The sequence below is a fragment of the Labeo rohita genome, chromosome 16, assembly GCF_022985175.1.
Source record: "Labeo rohita strain BAU-BD-2019 chromosome 16, IGBB_LRoh.1.0, whole genome shotgun sequence".
NCBI classification, from domain to species: Eukaryota; Metazoa; Chordata; class Actinopteri; order Cypriniformes; family Cyprinidae; genus Labeo; species Labeo rohita.
The window spans coordinates 14,976,392-14,997,916 of record NC_066884.1 but is presented as its reverse complement, the minus strand read 5'-3'; the positions used below and the strand labels follow the sequence as shown (position 1 = coordinate 14,997,916).

General features: G+C 37.3%; 1 protein-coding gene across 1 annotated transcript; it reads left to right on the top strand.

The window, feature by feature from the left end:
- The first annotated feature begins 6,377 nt into the window (after positions 1 to 6,377).
- Positions 6,378 to 10,193, top strand: scxb (scleraxis bHLH transcription factor b). The gene is made up of 2 exons (XM_051130666.1): positions 6,378 to 7,266; positions 9,192 to 10,193. Exons 1-2 carry the CDS (start codon positions 6,706 to 6,708, stop codon positions 9,228 to 9,230), a joined length of 600 nt encoding a protein of 199 aa, XP_050986623.1. The 5' UTR covers positions 6,378 to 6,705; the 3' UTR covers positions 9,231 to 10,193.
- The last annotated feature ends 11,332 nt before the right edge of the window (positions 10,194 to 21,525 follow it).

Genomic DNA, 21,525 nt, shown 5'->3' with positions numbered 1-21,525 from the left:
ATTTAAACAAATGTAACAGTAAATAATGTAAAAATAATATTTTTAAAATAAATTTCCTGAAACACCTTTGTATAGTTAAAATATATTTAATAATAATAATTATATATATACATATTTCACAAAAATAAAAAAAAGTGTGAATCTGCAAATTAGTAAAGTGGTTGCATCCTTGATGATGAGCAGATGTTTTAATTTTGTTCTGGTGTGGCACCTGGATCAGATATATGAAGTGTTCCCACAATGAAGAGCGAACAAAGAGGAGAATGCTTTGAATTTAAAAGAGTCACTAAATTAGCAGTGAGCCATTGTTAGCGGGGCCACAGGTTAGTCCCAGGGCTCCTGTTAGAAGGGGCGGAGGTGGATTTTACAAGCCCAGGCTGAAGAGCCGCAGTGGGATTGCCCTCACCAGCTGCCTGCTTTACAAGGCAAACTTCAAAGATAATGCCTTGACTTACCCCCCTCCAGTACCTGCCACACCACCAACTACACTCCTTCTTTGGGTTACACAGTGTGAGTAAAGCAACATGTCTCATGGTTCACTTGTAATGACTTATTCTGAGTGACACACTCCAGTGTGGGAGAAAATTCCTGTTGACTAATAGGGTTTTAGGGAAATCTGTCACAAGATGATGGCAGGGGCCACAGACCCCCAAATCCTTTTGCAAAGGACCTCCTTCCTAATATATATAGTGTACTATATATTTTCAAGTATAAAGGCCTTGATTTTCTTTGATTTTTTTTGTAATGGCGAGTTTACATTATGCAATTCTGTGAAAAAAATCTCAGAACTGCATGATACAAACTCGCAATCTTAACTTTTTTTTCTCACAATTGTGAGATATAAACTTACAATTCCAAGTTAAAAAGTATATATAATGCATAACATATTTCCCCCCTCAGAACTGGACTTGATATAACGTACAATTGCGAGTTTTTATCTCGCAATTCAAAGAAAGTCAGAACTGTGAGATGTAAATTTGCAATTGCAAGAAAAAAGTCAGAACTGTGAGATATAACCTCGCAATAGTGAAAAAAAGTCAGAATTGCAAGATACAAGCTTGCATTTGAAAGAAAAAGTCAGAAATGTGAGTTATCTCAGTTCTGAGGAAAAAATTACCACTGCGATGTGAACTCGCAATTGCAAGAAAAAAGTCTGAATTTTGAGATACCAACTCACATTTGAGAGAAATAGTCAGATTTTTAAGTTTTTATCTCGCAATTCTAAGAAAAAGTCATAACTGTGAGATGTAAACTCGCAATTGCAAGAAAAAAGAATTGCAAGATATAAACTCACAATTGCAAAAATATGTCAGAACTGCTAAATAAACACTTGCATTTGTGAGAAAAGATCAGAATTGCGAGAAATAAACTTGCAATTGCAAGAAGAAAATTCACCATTGTGAGATACAAACTTGCATTTGCGAGAAAAAAAAATCAGGATCGCGAGATACAAACTCGCATTTGCGAGAAATAGTCAGAATTGCAAGTTTTTATCTCACAATTCTAAGAAAAAACTGAGCACTGCGAGATGTAAACTCGCAATTGTGAGAAAAGAGTAAGAACTGCATGAAAAAAGTCAAAATTTTGAGATACCAACTCACATTTGAGAGAAATAATCAGATCTGCGAGTTTTGATCTCGCAATTAAGAAAAAGTCAAAATTTCGAGATGTAAACTCACAATTGCCAGAAAAAAGTCAGAATTGCAAGATACATTGCGAGCTTATTTCGCAATTGCGAGTTTATTTCTCATTGAGTTTCTGCCTCAATTCTGAGAAAAAAGTCAGAACTGCTAGAAAAAAGTCAGAACTGCAGCACATAAACTCACAGTTGTAAGAAAAAAGTCAGAATTGCAAGAGAAAAAGGTCAGAATTCTAAGATAAAAAGCGGCAATTACATTTTTTTTTAATTTTTATTCAGTGGTGGAAACAGGCTTCCTTAAATGTTAGATATATAAACCTAAAGAGAAAATTTAATTCAACTATAATATATTATAATTACATTATATTATATTAGCACTGTTTGATCATGGTTCTGTAGGGTAAGATTTGTCAGAAAAGCTCTGAAGGGCACAGAATTCCAGAAGTTTCTAAACGGTTCACTTTTTCCATCTCAAAACCCCACTGACCTGCTTTGCCGTCTGAATTCTTTGGCTTCCAAGGAACGGGACGATTACGGCATGGAATTTCAGTGAAGACTGACTTCATTTCTGCTCCTGAAATAGAGGGGTTGGAAGTCAGAGGCAAGGCCACAGAAAGGCAATTACCAGTCAGCAGTGGAGAGATGAGATAGATGCCAAATTATTTCTCCGATTTGGACTGAGGGGTTGAGCTTATGTGACCTACTCTAAACAGCATTGCCCCATTTCGCAGAAACCGCCCCTGTCTATACATCTAACTGATGAGGTCACAATTCATTACTAATTAGACCTGTTGCGTGACACGTACAGCGATATGCAGGTTAAAATGAGACCGCTGATAGGGCCTCTCTTTCCCTCTCTCTCTCTCCCTCCACCCCTAAATCCATCTCCTCTTACACTAAATGAGCCAGCTGCAGAGGCCCTGTCCTGTCAGGCGTGGTTGCTGCCTGCTGGCCTGTCCCCAACTACGGCTAGACAGCGGAGTCCCCCGATAGTTGACTGGACGTACATCCGGCAGACATCCATAACGACCGTCTGCAGCCCTAAGCAAAGGATTAGTGATGGATTTTGACAGCTCACCGACCGATGCCAGAAGAGTTCAACTACAAAGGGCACAAGGAGAAGGGCACTTAATGCTGGGATGACATTTTACCACAAATGTTCCAGACAAAGTAATGATAATCAGATGTAGAGAAGAACAAACTACCGATCTGCTCTGATTTATAGACATCAAGTTTCAGAATACTCAGCATTAATGCAATGAGCTAATGCAAGTTTCTAAGTTTGTTCATACTGATGCACACAAGTTATCTGTGTGTGTGTGTGTGTGTGTGTACTTGTTTTTGCTACATTGTGGGGACCAAATGTCCCCACAAGGATAGTAAAACCTGAAGTTTTTGACATTGTGGGGACCGGCCTGCTGTTATTAATTTATCATATATTTTGTGGTCTTAGTGTATCTTGTCTCATTCTAAAACAATCCAGGGGCTGACCGATTATCTTCCTGACCGATTATTGATGTCGATATAAGGCATTTTTATTGTTATCGGTCTCTGTCATTTTCAAAACCAATTTGCTGATAAAATAATTTAAAAGAATTGAAAAGTTTTCAGAGCCCTTGTAATCTTAATTTAGTTTTTTTTTTACACCATACATATATATTGGTTCAAAATATTAGTTATCGGCCTACTGGATCCGAAATAATCAGTATCAATCCTGAAAAACACATATCAGTTGATGCCTAATGACAATGTTAAAACGTAAAAAGATGATTTCAAAGAAGTTTCAATGTAAGTTCATGCTCAATCCTTTAACTTTAGTTAACTTTAGCTCTTTATTTGCAGCACTTTAAACTTTAAGTCCAAAAATATTTATTTTTCATAGTTACATCGGTCAAAACGTACAACAGGAAAGACCAAGATGGTAAAAGTAAGTGCATTAAGATCCTATAATGGCTGAAAAAATGTTTAGATAAAGAACATACCATTTTTGGCAACGTTCGACAAGAACAGCAAACGAAAATGTCAGTGTGCCCGTGACAGTTATACAGCTTTTCAAACAACCAATCCACCTATCACCTCCACTCAAACATTATGAGCGTCATTATGTGCTTACAGTCCAAACCCTCCCCAGCCCAGGGCACTTCCTGTTTAATCAGCACTAGAGCTGCTAGTGGACAATCTCCATACGCAAGTACCAAAAATATGAATTATGAAGAATTTATATTATGAATGTTGCATAATATCCTATGTGCAATCATTCGTCAGGCCTCTTGTGACTGAGGTGCCAAAGGCAAAATGATCTGGGCTAATGTCCACAGGCTGAACGCTGTATTTAGGTTCAGAATGGATTGATTCATGAGCATCTGGCTCTGAAAATTAAGGTTTTTGACAAAGAGCGAGAAGGCACAGAAAAAAAGGATAGTTAACGAACTGAATTGACATTTTAGTGTGAAATAAATAAAAAAGGAATGCACTGAAAGAAATGAACCAAGCAATCTAAATATAAAGATAACTCAAGATATAAACTTGAAATTGCGAGGAAACAGTAAGAAATACAAGAAAAAAGTCAGAATTGTGAGATACAAACTTGCATTTGTAAGAAAAAAGTCAGAATTGTGAGTTTTTATCTTGCAATTCTTAGAAAAAAGTCAGAACTGAGATGTAAACTCACAATTGTGAGGAAAAAAGTAAGAATTGCAAGAAAAAAGTCAGGACTGTGAGATAAAAACTTGCAATTGCAAGGTAAAAAGTCAGGATTTTCAAATATCAACTAACGACCCTTTGATTGATAGGCGATCTGACCAATCATAACGCCGAATCCGCCATTTTGTCCGACAAACAAATGAGACAGGAGAGTAGGTTAACTTCAATGGACTTAAACTTACAAAGTGGTGTGTATTGATGTCTTTCCGCATTAGAAATAAAATGCCTTCTGATGTTCATTCATGTTTATTTCATGGTTTAACTAGTAAATATGAAAAGACGATCGGTTTACATGCTGACTGAATGGAGGCGCTACAGCGTTCTGTCACGACACATTAAGGAGCCATAAAACTGTATTTATTGTTTGAATTATATTAAGAAAATGACAAAATTTGAAAGCTGACACTGTTTCATACCAAAAGTAACCTGTTCTGTCTTGTCTGTCAGAGCTTTGTCAGTTTTCTCTTTGCTCCACAATGTATTTTTCACTGTGTGAGAACATGATGTGTAGCATGAGAGCGGCATGGTTTGTCGGATATAGCAAAAGTAACTAAGTTGGGTGGGTCTTTGCAATGGGTCAATTGCGAGAAAAAAGTAGGAATTGTGAGAAAAAAGTCATAATTGTGAGATATACACTCGCAACTGCGAGAAAAAAGTAATTACTGTAAGGTAAATTTGTGAGAAAATGAGATGAGATGTAAACTCACAATTGTGAGAAAAAAGTAAGAATTGTGAGAAAACAGTCAGAACTGATGAAAATGATGAATTGATGAATAATGAAAAAGTCAGAAGTGTGAGAGGAAAAGTTGCAATGGCAAAATGATCTAGGCTAATGTCCACAGGAAATAAACAAAAAGGTAACACACTGAAGGAATGAATCAATCTATCTAAAAGTCAGAACTGCAAGAAAAAAGTCAGAATTGCGAGACACATACTCGTTTTTGTGAGAAAAAAAGTCAGAATTGCAAGACACATACTCGTTTTTGCCAGAAAAAAAAGTCAGAACTGAGATGTAAACTCACAATTGTGAGAAAAAAGTATGAACTGTAAGAAAAAAGGTCAGAATTGCGAGATACAAACTCGCATTTATGAGAAAAAAATTCTTGCAATTCTGAGAAAAAGTCAGAACTGAGATGTAAACTCACAATTTGCAAGAAAAAAGGAAGAATTGCGAGGAAAAAAATGTGAATTGCGATATAAACACAATTGCGAGAAAAAAGTGAAAATTGCGAGATGAAAACTTGCATTTGCGAGAAAAAACTCAGAATTGCGAGTTTTTGCAATTCTGAGAAAAAAGTCAGAACTGAAATGTAAACTCACAATTTGCGAGAAAAAAGCAAGAACTGCGAGAAAAAAATCTGAATTGTGACATAAACTCACAATTGCAAGAAAAAACTGAGAATTGTGAGATACAGACTCGCATTTGTGTGTAAACATTTTTTTTTTGCAATTCTGTGAAAAAGTCAAAACTGAGATGTAAACTCACAATTGCAAGAAAGAAAAATTGCGAGATAAAAACTCACATTTGTGAGAAAAAAGTTAGAATTGCGAGTTTTTATCTTGCACTTCTGAGAAAAAAAGGGAAAACGGTAAAACATTCTGGGCTAATGTCCACAGACTGAACGCTGTATTTAGGTTCAGATTGGATTGATTCATGAGCATCTGGCTCTGACAATTCATGTTTTTGACAAATAGCGAGAGAGCGCAGAAAAAAATATGGAAAGTTAATGGATCGAATTGAAATTTCAGTGCGAAAGAAATAAAGAAAAAGTAATGCACTGAAAGAAATGAACCAATCTATCACAGAGATTAATCTTCAGTGGAAGTATTTCAGGGTCAAGTTTTTAAAAAATACTAATGTGGAGTGAAAGAGACAGAGGGAGAAAGAGAGAGAGGTCCCCGTATTCTCTCATTCCTCCCACTTGCTCACTGGATTTCACATTTACGGTGGTTAAAGGGAGAGCGGACCCCAGCCACACCCCCTGACTATAAATCCAAGGCATAAGGAAACGCTCAGCTGAAATCACACGTGGAACTGAAGGATCTGGAGCTCACAAACTCATTCACACACACACGTCTGGGAGGCGACTTGGCATGCTGTTAGCCCAAATAACTGATGACAGTGGAGAAAAGAGCATTTCTTATGAATGAGTGAGTCAGAAGTGACTCGGGCAAGCATCGCTGGATTGGTTGGAGCCCTAAAGCAGGACTGCTTGTCACTTCGCATGTAGATTCAAGTAGGGTGACTTGTTGCTGGGGTGCATGATTAGAAATAGGGATTGAGCTCACTTGTGTGTTTGTGCAAAGTAGATTTCTGCACAAGGACGAAGAGCAAGATCCAGTGGTCCCGTAAGGTGCTGAGCATGTCTTTTGCGATGGTGCGACCAACCCCAGGTCATTTCTTATGCTCCGAAATCAGCATGCACTCCGAGGATGACGACAATGGTAGCGAGGGTTCTGGATCTGACGACAAGTCCTTCCGAATGGCTGGCCACGGCTACGGCGCCTTTAAATTGGGCGCTCGCAAAAGGTACGGCTGCCGACCGGTAGTGGCTCCCAGTGAACTCCGTCCTCAAATCGGCGAGATACGCCAGCGGAACGCCGCGAACGCCCGAGAACGGGATCGCACCAACAGCGTGAACACGGCGTTCACCGCTTTGAGGACGCTGATACCCACCGAACCAGCTGACAGGAAGCTGTCTAAAATTGAGACACTGCGGTTGGCCTCCAGCTACATCTCGCATCTGGGGAACGTGCTGCTGGTTGGAGAGGAGTGTGGAGATGGCCAGCCTTGTCTCAGGAGCTCGGGAGCCTTGTATCATCATCTTCACAACCTCCCAAAGAGCTCGACACCCAGCCCGGACTCAGAAAACTCACAGCCCAGACAGATCTGCACCTTCTGCCTTAGTAACCAGAGACGGCTGGTGAGTACCTTGATCAACCATAGCTGTCAAAACATGCAACAGGTTGGTTAGAAATCAAATCTGATTAACATTTATAAGAAATTAGGTGTTTAATAATAAGTTAAATAAGAGGTTAGAGGTCAGTGCATTGTTTATGGTTCATGTCATTCAAAACTTTATCTGAGATTTAAAGGAATAGCTCATCCAAAAATAAACATTTTCTTATTTACTCTTCCTGTATGACGATTTTAAAAAGTATTTAATCTAAACAATAAAACAACATTGGACCCCATTGACTTTTATTGTATGGACAAAAAAAACATTTTTCAAAATATCATCTAAAAAAGAAAATGAAAGCCATAGTTTGGAATGACTTGAGGGAGACAAAATGTTCACCATCATGTGAACTATCTCTTTAAAAATGCCATTCATCATAATATTCCAGTGACGTTCCTAGTGTGCATTTGACAGATAAGCAGATATTCATGCATAGCATAATTTCTTGATGTCATCAGATCATAAATACAGATCACTCTGGCATCGAAACTCGGCAAACCTCTTAATATGCTGACTTCAACCACATTAATTAACATCTACAGCATTCTAAACGAAAGTGTTTACATGAGTCTCTGTGATGAAAACAAGCAATTCATTTAGCTCTAGACAAAAATGACACGAACACACTCTGCACAGGCTGCTCTGCGTCTGCTGTGTTTGTGCAGCACGCTAGAAACATCTGGACTATTCCCCTGACAACCTGAATGTCTTCCTGCACAGTTCACGTATGTCCTGAGTTCCACCAAAACCTTCAACGCCCTCATCATCATTACGACGACTAATCCTGAACAGACCCTTTAAACACCGCAGTTTAATGAAAACACTCCAGATTCATCCTTTCATCTAGTATTTCGTATGCTATTACTGAAATAATATGGCTGTATTCGATGGGCCATGGATGGAGGGTTATTTATTTATTAACCCAAATTTCATCGGCTGCAACCAATTAATGCGAGCTGATGAACTCAAACTTGCAATTTGTCAGTGTTTAATAGCAAACTTTTAAAAGACTTTGTTTTATCAGCTGAAAGCACTTATTTTTCTGTTATGAGTTACATTTAAGATTAATTTCTCTCTTGTTATAGATCAGCCTTTCTCAAAAAATATTTTTTGTCATATGTACACCTAACGTCGCAAAGGTATAAAGCTCAAGCACCCCTTTATAAACGCTAAATCAAAAAAAAAAAATAAATAAATAAATAACATACTGTATAGGTATCATAAAAAAATAGAAAAGAAGAAACCATAAATTACACCATTAGTTACACCATTAATTACACAAAAATCATGAGATTTATTTGCTTTGCTTCTTTTTTTAACATTCTGAAAGCGCTAATTATTTTTAAACACATGATTCTATTTTTAAATCCTAAATAGGCAAGTAAATTGAATTAAATGTTTAAATGTTTAAGGTAATATAAATTATTTTTTACAGAGAGCTATCATAACCTCTAAAAGTTTTCATTTCTGTACTGATCTGGACAGATGAACCGACTTTATGCTACTTAATCAAATAGAAGAAGTGCTAGCATGAACTAAAACATTCCATACTAAGTGCCAGTGTAATGCAAAACACCTAGAAGTGCCTACTGATTAATATGTACCAGGTGGATCTGTAGCTGTGACTAAAGATGACGTTATGGTAAGACTCCCTAAATGACATCTATCTTTGAGATGGTCCTGATTACAGTTCAGACGCCTGAATAAATCTGACCTGTTGGTAATGACGGTCAGAGTTCAACTGCTCATCAGTGTCCTAATGTGTTTAAAAATCTAATGAGATAATTGTTTTTATGTGTCTGCAAAACGAATGGATGTACAAGATGTATAAAGACCCTTTAACCCACAAGCTACTCATTCTCTGATCGCTTTGTTTTCTTTTCTTTCAGAACAAAGACAGAGAAAGAAAAACGGCGTTAAGAAGTTAATGATGAGGAGAAAAGAGAGTAAAAGAGCGTTCCCATCACATCCGTCTTAAAGAAGAGCGCCGGAGCGTACTGAACATTTAGTGTAAATTTGCTGTAAATAAGCAGTGCAAGTTACAACGGCATAAACTTCCTGGTGGACGGCATCATAACGAACAACTACACTGCCTTTCTGCATTTTCATATTTAGAAGCCAAAAACTGTGTGAATTTCATCATAACCTCTTTTTTGTTTTATATAGAGGTGATATACTTTAATACAAAAAGAGATAGGGATGAAGACATTTGACTAACATCAGTGAAAGAAAAAAAGTAAAAGGTCCTTTTGGGTTTGATGCATGATGCATATATTTTATATGCACAACACTGAACTTCAGTCACATGTCAAAAAAATAGGCTTTTCTGCTATCAGAACATGTTTCTACAGTACGAGCGAACATTAATGTCAAGGAGTTGTTTTTTAAACTGTTATATTGTTATTTTTATTTATTTATGCCAATTAAACATTTAAAAACATTGTTTAAACCAAATTATATATATGTCAGGGTCGAAAAATCTTGAGTTTTAGATCTTAAATGAAATCTGACAGATTGTGAGAGGTTTGTAAGAGTAACAGAGAGAGAGATTGAAAGACGAGAGGGAAGGGAGTCAGTAGTAAGTCTGGTTCTGTAAGTTCAGTCTAGATGAGATCTGCAGGTAGACTGCTGTTGGCAGACAGTGTCCTCTACTTTACCTCTGACCACAAGTGCTCACGCACATTCGAACATACACACAGGCAGTCTGAGACTTGCGTATTAGCACCCCTCCTTTCCAAAAGTCTAATGTAAACGCTTGTCATAGGTCATCAGCATCACCCAACCTAGGATAGTGCCCTATAGTGTCTTCCGAGTACAATTAATAAATTACAAACATGTTATAACTATTTTTCTACCTTTGGAGCTATGGTGTGCCAACTTTTTATTCCTTGTTCCATTATGACTTTTTGTTAAATTTTTACTTTTTTAAATCAATAACGTAAGTACTTAAAGGGATTAATTACTCACCCTCATGTCGTTCCAAACACGTAAGACTTTCATTCATCTTTGGAACACAAATTAAGATATTTTTAATTATCTCAGCTTTCTGACCCTGCATAGACAGCAACGCATCTGATACGTTCAAGACCCAGAAAGGTAGTAAGGACACTCCATGTGGCTCAACCTCAATTTTATAAAGCTACGAGAACACTTTTTGCACTCAAAGAAAACAAAAATACTGACTTGAACCACTGCTATTTTAACCACTGACTATTTTAACAATGTCCTTACTACCTTTCTGGGCCTTCAACATAGTAGTTGTGTTGCGATCTACTGAGGGTCAGAAAGCTCTGAGAGCTTTAAGAGTTTTCATCAAAACATCTTAAAGGAGAAGTCCACTTCCAGAACAACAATTTACAAATAATTTACTCCCCGCTTGTCATCCAAGATGTTCATGTCTTTCTGTCTTCGTAAAGGAATTATGGTTTTTGAGGGAAGCATTTCAGGATTTTTTTGCATATAATGGGCTTCATTTGTTCCCCCGATTTTGAACTTCCAAAATGCAGTTTAAATGCAGCTTCAAGGGGGTCTAAACAATCCCAGCCGAGGAAGAAGGGTCTTATCTAGTGAAACGATCGGTCATTGTTTTCAAAAAATAATTTTTTAATACTTTTTAAGCACAAAAGCTTGTGTAGCACAGGCTCTGGGATGCACGTCCATGGGTCGTTCTTGCACGATTCGTTCATTTTGAACAAATCTTTAATGTGACTCAGGAAGAAAGGGTAATCTCAGGGAGTGATTCATTCAGTCGCGCATGCGCAACATCCAGGTTCCGTACTGGAATTAGTTCACCTGTTTCGAGTCTTCGGGTTTTTCGACTCGTTCGTTCATCTAATGGGGCCGTCACGTGATGCTGATTTTGCTAAAATGAACAAAATGACTCGAAAAAAGATTTGTTCATTTTGCTGAACGAGTCGGTAAAATGATCCAAACTTCCCATCACTACTACGAATCACGTCTTCGAATCACCACAAGTACATTGTCTGTGTACTCTGGCTCAAAAAGGTAGAGTATGTTGAAAAACTTCATGTTATTTTCTCCTACAACTTCAGAATCGCCCGACATCGTTGTTTTTTGTTTGTAAACAAAAGTTTACTTTTTTAACAAACTTAACAAAAGTAAGTTTGACTTACTTACTTTCTTAGTCTTTGCGCGTTCGCTTTGTAAACACCGGGTCTGTACTTCCTCCTACGTTCCGCATGACCTTTCGACATGATTCAATAGTAAGTGAACGCACATCCCAGAGCATGTGCTACACGAGCTTTTGTGCTTAAAATTTTTATTTTTCGAAAAAATGGCCGATCGTTTTGCTAGATAAGATCCTTCTTCCTCAGCTGGGATCATTTAGAGCCCTTTGAAGCTGCATTTAAACTACGTTTTGGAAGTTCAAAATCGGGGCACCAATGAAGTCCATTATATGGAGAAAAATCCTGAAAAGCTTTCCTCAAAAACCATAATTTCTTCACGACTGAAGACAGAACGACATAAACATCTTGGATGACAAGGGGGTGGGTAAATTATTTGTTAATTGCTGTTCTGGAAGTGGACTTCTCCTTTAACTTGTGTTCCGAAGATGAACAAAGGTCTTACGTATTTGGAACAACATAAGGATGAGTAATTAACAACAGAACTTTCATTTTTTGGGTGAACTATCCCTTTAACTGTCAGGCTACTGGACCTGCTCTATTTATTATTATTTATTAAATGCAGGAAACCAAAGCAACCAGCGATTGATTCTTTTCACGGGCTCACACCTGGCACTGACCATGCAGACTTAAATCTATAAACACAGGCCTTTATCTATTGGGTTTAAATTCATTTTCTAATTCAGTCTATTTACTGTTAAATTACAGTTTTAACAGTATTAGCTGTGTAACACCATTTGAAAACACAAGAAATGCTGTGAAGCCTGTAATGCACCTGCTAATTTGAACAGCCACACACTAAAATTGACAAAACTGAAAAAACAAATGAAGCACTAAAATCAACTGTGATTGCTGCCCTCACAACTATCCTCCTAGCAATCTATCAAATCTTACTGACCCCAAACTTTTAGTGTATATTCTATATATATGGTAAGAAAATTATTCTTACAAGGAGCACAAAACATTGTGTATTGTTATCTAAACCCAAGTAAGTAACCTTGGTAATCTAAACTGTGTCTGTAATGCTGAGTGTCACTATCCCAGGACCGCCAGCATTGTTCTCGGTCTCGTCTCAGTAAACTCTTTGTAAAGTCTCCCACACTCAGTGGATCCCTCTGTTCAGCTCAGCCATATTTCGCTCAATATAGAGTCTGTGAACTGTAACCGGTCTAGTGCTCTCAGATCATTTAACTCACTCCTTCCCTCTCCATCTGCTTCTGTAATCCAACATCAACAGCGCTTCATCATCCCCTGTGGCTGGAGACGGCACTGTAGAGACTAGTTGCCACAGCAACAGAACTGGTCCACCAATACCACTTTCTGCATGGAAACGGGTCCAATATTCATACAGTTTAAGGTTAAGAGTTCAAAAACTGAATGGCAAAAAACTGGAGACACTGTCTGGGACACAAGATTTCAAAATCAGTTTAGAAAGAAAAAAAAAGAAATAAAAATTCTGTCATTAATTATTCACCCTCAAGTCGTTCCAAACCCATAAGACCTTTGTACATCTTTGGAACACAAATTAAGATATTTTCGATTAAATCCGAGAGCTTTCTGGCCCTGCATAGACAGCAATGCAACTGACACATTCAAAGCCCAGAAAGGTAGTAAGGTTTGATTATAAGACAATGCACAAAACAATAAAATTTATACCCTGAATGAAATGTGAGCTGCTTTGGATAAAAGTGTCTGAATAAAAGCACCACACACTGACCTGTATACTGGATGCTGTTGAGTGTTTTGTCAAAGAAAGACCCTAAAATGATCTGAATGGTTTCATACAAAGAACAATGCAAAGCCTTGAAAAATTCTCCAAGTGGAATAATACGTGCCCTAAATATGCTAACCAGCAGCACCTGCATACTAAAGAGGAAAAGGGTATGAATATCTCATGTCATTCCTGCTTAGATTCAGAGTGTTTCATATGGTCTAAATTTAAGGTGACCAGATTTCTGAAATGAAAACTGAGGACATTTCCTAGTTCAGTGTTCAAAATATCATTAAAATCTCACTTGTGATTATCTACAAATTAAATATGGGACAATAGGATACGCGAGTATATATATATATATATATATATATATATATATTTTTTTTTTTTTTTTTTAATTGTTTCCATATATTAATAGCATAATTAATAATTACAATTATGTTTGAGGATCATCTTTACCCTAGTTTATTAATAGGCCTTACATTACAATTCACTAAAAATCACACTGTGAAAAGGTAACTATTCCAAATAGTAAACAAATGACGACATTATAAAATAAAAACATAATATTTCAAGTACGCTTTTGAAAGGCTCAATTTGACCACAGAACATGTTTTGTCTGTGGGTGTAATTGTTTAGTTTAATATTATATATATATTAATATATAATATTATATATTCATATCGGAGTTGTGCCGGGGGAAGTTTCAGAAATGTTTAATCCACCTTATTCTTCAACGCGAAAGTAAGCCTATGGACGAGACTTCCGGTTCATCAAGAAGAATAACAACTTGCAGTAAACGGTAAAACTGTTTGCACTACGAACTAGTGTGTTCATAATTAAGATAACACATTAAAATATTATGGTAAGACACATCAATTAACAATATCCAGTAGCAAAACAAGATGTTTTGTACAGCTAAAAATAATACCAGGGCGCAGATGAGACCGGAAGCCAGCCGCGTTAGTGGAGACCGAAAGCCAGACGTTACTGTGTGCAAACAATCGATCTACCTTATCATGCCTTGTTATAAAACAGATTGTTTTGACGTGTATAGTTAATATGTGACTACCTTGAATCCATTAATGGTGTCTCTTTTGATAACTGATGATAATAGCGCTTTGCTCTCGTCTAAATTATTCATGGCTACAGTAACTAGTAATCAGTACTAAACGTAATCACAACTAGTAATCAGTATAGTTTGCAGCACCCTCTGTTTGTGTGAGTAATCGTTGTTTTGAACGTGCTGTAAAACGGGGACATTCCCAAAGACAGCTCCAGTCGGAGACAAGACACCAAAATCTGGGACTGATCGCAGAAAACGGGCACCACTGGTCACCCATTAAAAATGAAATGCCAGTTAGATTAAAAGGATCATGTGACAATTCTGTCAATAAAAATTCTTTGTCTTTTGGTATTTAAGTTATTGTATTCCAAACAGATTTGAAGTATATAAAGATGTTTTTGTCTTCCATTCTGCTGTCTTTTTCATATTAGATCTGTTTTGCTTTCTGCCAGAGTGTTTATGTATCAGTCCATATCTCGGGCTTCTGGTAAAGCTTTCACAGATCCAGCAGGGAGTCTTGTGAATACCACAGGACGGGAAGCAGTAAAGCAACGATGGAATGACAGGTGTCCAAAGAGCCTGGCTGGCCCGTTCCAGCGCTCTCTAAGTCTCGTCTCTGCAACACACACACATACACACACACACCTGTGGGAGAGAGAAAACTCCTTTTCTGTGACTTGAGTTCCTGCCAGCTCCCTCTGTCAACATTTCTACAGTCAGAAAACACGATCCTGTCCACTTATACCTGCTTTTAGCTAATTGTTTCCTGCTGGAGAGCCTAATATTGAGCTGCTATTGTTGAAATAGGCCTGCTAATTTGCCCTCTCCTAATGCTGGGTTATACAGAAAACAGTAGAGCATGACTAATGTAGTAAGATTTCGTCAGGCTTTCTTTATTTAAAAGCGTTCTCAAGTAATACCAATATAACTGCTTCCATGTTTGAGAAATTTACACACATATACAAAATATACACTGGCGCCAAAGTTTGACAATTGCGAACACACAAAAAAGAAAACATTACAAGCAAATCTGGTTTAAGGGAATTTGAGTTTGCACCACAGTTTTGACCTCTGACCCTTGATATCACAGTGAGGAAGAGGATGAGGACAGTGATGGTGAAGGTCAATGAGGACAGAGGGAGTTAGACTTTGCAGCTGCTTCTCTCTCCTCATTTGACTGGCCTTAGGAGAATAAGTTCTTCTTGGTTTTACAGCACTCTTAATCCATACACACACTTTTATGCCCAAACATGTGTTCTCAAGACCCCAGGCTTTGATGCATCCTAAGGCCCCTCTCTCCGTCTACACCTCCCTCCTTCCTCTGATTCCTTCTTTCTCTCTCCATCCCATCCAAATCCTCAAGTAAGAATGTGAGTTAACAAGTTTTGATTGTAAAAGAAGCCTTGAGATCCTAAGGGCCAATCTGTCAGCTCCCTGTGGCTCACCACAGAACCATTGGCTTCACAGCAGACCCAAAAAAAGAAAAAGGAGTGAGAGAGAGAACGATAGAAAGACAGAAAGAGAAAAGGTGGTATAACCCAGTCCCAGTAGCTCAAAATCAAGGCTTGGTGTATTTTGTCCCGTTCAATTGGGCCTAGAGTTTAATACTGGAAAAATCTTCCTTTGCTGTCAATCAAATGCTTTAATAAAAACAAAGTATAACATTGCGGTCTTGCTCACTCTCTCTCTACCCCTGGGAGAGTGGAAATGCGAGGGGTGCCTGCGGAACTGTGAAAATCCCTCCTTTTATTGCCATCAGCCTGCAATGGAAAATTGGGTTTGCGGAGGGGCCCATCTGTTGGACATTAAGCAGCCACCTGGAGCTTTAGCCAATCATGAAATTAAACATGAGTATTAAAGAAAAATGAAAAATCTCCACTCCCAGACATGCGGGTCGGCCAGTCTTTGCCGCATTTAATCAAATTTCCGACAAGAAGCGAAGGCTTAGTTCACAAGGTTGTCACCCACCACCCCACCAGTAAAACCACTCCTGTTTTTACAGGTTTCAAAAAATAAATAAAAGCTGCTGTATCTGAATATTAGCGTAAACTGTCTTTAGAAAGAGTACATTAAACAAAAATAATTTTCTTGCTGAGCAATTCTGTTTTAGTAAGATTACCTAAACATCCTTAACAAAAACATTTACTTAAAAAGCAAAATGAAAAGGATTTTTTTTTACTTCGCTGGAATATTTTAGATGCTTAAAACAACAAAAAAGGCTTAAAGTAACTTCTCTTAAATTCCATTTGAATTACGCTATGATATTTTCTCTGAGAAGTCAGTATGTTACATAATTTCAGATCTCAAAATAATTGATCCCATTTTCAATGATGTTTTTAAAAAATAATAGAAAACAACAGTTAGGATTAATTGTAGATGCAGTATCTGCAGAGAGGCTTTCTTTATGGACTGCCTTCACAGACATAAAATTTAGTCCTTGGCTTAGATGCATTCTCACTGTAGAAACACCATTAATAACATTTAAGTATGTAACTTAGCATAAACTTTTGAAAAACAATTCCTAAGACAGGTTTTTCTCCAAATGTATATCAACGTGATACACTAAATAAAAGCAGAAGCAAAGCTGCGAGCCTGATTCCTGACAGTCTTCATCATTTTTCAAAAATTATTAAATGTAGTATATTTAGTTGTATAACAGCTACTTTGACTTCAGTGAGTTGGAATTTTGTACAGTAAGATTAATTGGGTGTTTCTTCTACTTTTGGCCCTGTGGAATTGTCTACAAAATAAATTCCCTTTCACGCTCACACTAGATTATTTAAATTTTGTACTAACATTGCGCATGCATCACAGGAGAATTCTGTACTTTTGTATTTTTTATCTGCTCAAGTAAATGTCATGTAGTGGGTTTTTTTCACATTCTGTTGTGGAAATTACATTTTAACCATTTTTGGAATTACATGCAGGACTGCCTTGTCTTGTCTCTTTTTATGTATCTTGAGTACACTACCAGTAGCCAGTAAAAGCAACATTTTAAATGTTTTTTAAAGAACTCTCTTCTGCTCACCAAGCCTGCATTTATTTGGTCTAAAGTACAGCAAAAACAGTAAAATTTTAAAATAGTTTTACTAATTAAAATAACTGTTTTCTATTTGAATATATTTAAAATGTAATTTATTCCTGTGATTTTAAAGCTGAATTTTTTGCATCATTACTCCAGTCACATGATCCTTCAGAAATCATTCTAATATTCTGATTTGCTGCTCAAACATTTCTTCTTATATTATTATGTTGAAAACAGTAGAATTTGTTCAGTTTCTTTGATGAACAGAAAGTTCAGAAAAACATAATTTATCTGAAACAGGAATGTTTTATAACACTATAAATGTCTTTATCATCACGTTTGATTAATTTAAAGCATCCTTGCTAAATAACAATATTAATTTCTATAAATTCTTTCCCCCAAAAATAAATAAATTAGACTAACTCAAAGATTTTGAATGTATAATGTTACAAAAGCTTTTTATTTCAGATAAATACTGTTTTTTTGGATCTTTCTGTTCATCAAAGAATCCTGAAAAAAATGTACTCAACTGTTATATTGATCATATTGATAATAATAAAAAATGTTACATGAACAGCAAATCAGCATATTATAATGATTATTGAAGGACCATGTGATACTGAAGAAAAAACTTTCCATGTCGGCACCAATAGCCTTGTGGTTAGTACACCGACATATAGCACAACAGTGCTCGTGGCAACCCGAGTTCGAATCCTGTCTCGAGATTCTTTGCCAATCCTGCTCCCCTCTCTCCACCCAGTACTTTCCTGTCATCTTTCTACTGAACTGTCCATTAAAGGCACAAAAAATATTACAAAAATAAATAAATAAACTTCTATAGGAGTTACAAGCAACTTTCATGCAACAAAAATAAATAGTTGTTGTAATTTAAGTCAACACCTGGAACATAAAAGTGCCTGAAGGTGAAGAAACACCCAATTCCAGAGCACAATGGAACTCAACAGTGAAGAATAATGTCAGAAAAATATCCCTGAAGCTGCCCAGATGTTGGGCATGAAAATGAACCAGACATAAAGATACCGATCAGATCCTTCAATGAGCTACTAAAGTTTTGAATAAGGATTCTTGGAGTTATTTCTGGGAGTTACATTCCCTCAACCCACAAGACCCCCTATACCCCCTACACACACTCATTTTATCCATCATTTAATATCTGGAAATCGCTGATTTTACTCCGACAGGCTCTGATTAGCACGTGTGAAGGCTCTCTGAGAGGTGCTGGAATCGGATGAAATTAGTCTCTCTCCTCTCTTCCTTCTCCTCTTTCTCCCTCTGCATCTCCTTCCCATTCCTTGTTCCGCCTGGAAAAGCCATTGCAGAATAAAACCCCACTTCCTCCCACAGAGGCTGCAGCCAGACATGAAGCGGTCACACATGTTCCCCCTCACTCCACATAGACGGAAACAGCTCTCCATGGTGAACATACACATATATTTGTTCACACGGCTGATCTGGTGTGTGGTTCGGCGTTGGGTCTGAGGACAAATTGCATCGGGGGCCGCAGGGGGTTCTGGACCCAGGGCCGGAAGATTTCAGGGGTTTGAAAGGAACCAGACTCACTGGCAGATGGTCAGCTATCCAGCAGTGATCATGGGTCATTATTACAAACTCATGATTTGGTTTTGTCTGTAACAAAGCGAAGATGTAATCGAGACTCTATTGGATGACCAATAAACCCATCAGCTCTGTCAGCATTAGGTCTTGCTCATAGCATTTCATGTTTCAACAGTGGGTCATTATTCTTGCTGGTCTTTCAAAAACCTGGCAGAAAAAAAAATCTCTTTGATGTAGTATCTATAGTATATTTATCCGTCCAAAGTGGTCACTATGATCTCGTAAACAGAGCCAACTGGCTGATCTCTAGATATGTATAAATTTAGAACATGAAACATTCGACATGCAGTTACCAGTTTTCCAATGAAACGCTGAATCAAACAGACTCATGAGTCGTCCAATAAAACCTGAGGGAATGTACACACATTCCGTATTTACATGAAATATAATATAATGCAAATAACATGAACAGATCCCCTTTCTTCGAACAGAGGGTTTGCACTTACGTCACGATTTGGTCAGTTACCTGGATGCACAGCCATATTGGAGATACTCGGATGTAAACAACAGCATGGACTACATAATTAATTTACTATTGAATATGTTGTTCTGCTAATTTATGCTTTCTAAAACACAAAAAATGTATGGAAGCTGCTAAACCATATAGAGAAGGACTTAGTAAGCAGGAAAGGGCACGATATTTTGACAAACTTAAGTTAATAGGTGGTAAAGATATGTATAAACAGTATTACTTAAGATACTAGCCTAATATTTCACATACTTGATCGGAAATGATAAGAACAGACACGAATGTTGTCAAGATTCTTGCCCTGGATATCCTGATTTAGTCTGGCCAATCACAAACACCTTTTGATCCTCAGACAGTGGTTTCCCCTGTTGAAAAAAACAGCATATGCTGGTAGGTATGTTTTGATGCTGGAATGCTGGTTAGGTAGGTTTTGATTTTGCTGGTTTATGCTGGTCCTTTTATTAAAGGACCAGCTTAAACCAGCTAAGGACCAGCATAAACCAGCAAAGGACCATCTTAAACCAGCATCAAAACATACCTACCAGCATATGCTGGTTTTTTCACCAGGGTCTTGCACTCTTTTCCTTGATTTGTTATAACTTTTGGCTGTCTATAGTGCTCCAAATGTTTTTCCCGGTACAACCGGTTAGAACAGCTCAAAACATGACAATAATTGACCATTTTCAGCAGCAATAATCAGTAAAATATGTGAGTTTTGTTCGGTTAAGTGGCATTGTTTACATTCATTGCCGCCAATATGTCCGATTGATGATGCGTCGTAAAAACAGCGGCACAACTGAATAAATCCAGTAGAGTAAAAAGTAGAGTAACTTACCTTTTAGAGACAACATTTCCACAGTTTTGTCTATTTCTTGCTCGGCCGATAAAAAATACCCAAAAGAAACAACATCAGAAGCAACACTTGCTAGTGTTTCTGAATGAATTCGTGTTTGAACGAATCGTTTTCGAATGATTCAATTCAGTCATAGTAGACGCTGATGGTGTAGTGACGTGTTGAAGATAAAGATTCAAAACCTACTGGTGCAGATTTGGCCAAGATAGTTACAAAATAAGGTGACTAATACACTGAGAATGAATTTATCAAATAACTGCTGAAAATGTACACAAATATCTATTTGAATCTTTTATGGTTATTGAGGCGTCATGAAAATCGCGGAAGGTAACGTTAGCCTAAAAACTAAAAAGCTTCGAGCTCTGCGAATACGTGGAATCTATAATAGGTTAATTAACGTAGAAAAAATATTTTTTTGTTTTAAAGGGAGAAGTTAGTTTAATAAAGACTGCGTTCTAGAGAGGTTAAGAAAAAATAACGAAAAAAGAGACTAAACAAGCAGACAACCACAACCAAGAGGGAAAAATCGACTTGAGTGAATTTGGTTAAATGGAAAAACAGTGAGTTGTGTCTCAGAGGGATTTAAATATAGCTTTCCACAATTTTCCAATCTTGTGTATCAAGCCGAAGTATAAAACGCAAACTCAAATTGACTTATTTTATATGTGGTTTAAATATATTCAACATTAAACCGCACAGACAGCATTCAGGTCTGTGTATCCAGCATGGCCTGAGACCAGCTGGATGTGCTGATGGTGCTTAGTGAAGCACTTGGTTTTACAGGGCTCAAGTCTCAGGACAGAACCACCATAAATGAGGAATCTAAAGAATGCAGAGCAACGTGGTTGGTGTTCCTGAACAGGGTTGACAACTTTGACCCATAAAAAAAAACCTGTCTTGTTTAAAGGCTATTTTTGGTCTAATAAGACCCCTTACTTGTGATCCGTACATATAAAATAACTGTGCAGACAAATATATAAACACAAGACACTAGAGCTGCACTGTGTTGTCCCAAAGGCTTCATCCAAGTGATAGATCTTTCTAGAGATGTTAAATATCTCTAGATTTAATGTACACAAGATGCATAACGGTTCAACATCTTTTTTCGTGAGAAGCATAGTATTGGAAGATAGAATCTGAGACTGTGAAGGTTGAAACAATTATCTTAACGTCAAAAAGTGATAGATTTACATCAGTTTACAGTCTGCTGATGTCCATTGTTTGTGTTATGTTGACAGGCTTTGATGTGTCAGATTAGCTGCCCCTCGTCACCTTCCACACATGGGAACTATTGCCGTAAAGCCGAACGAGATGAC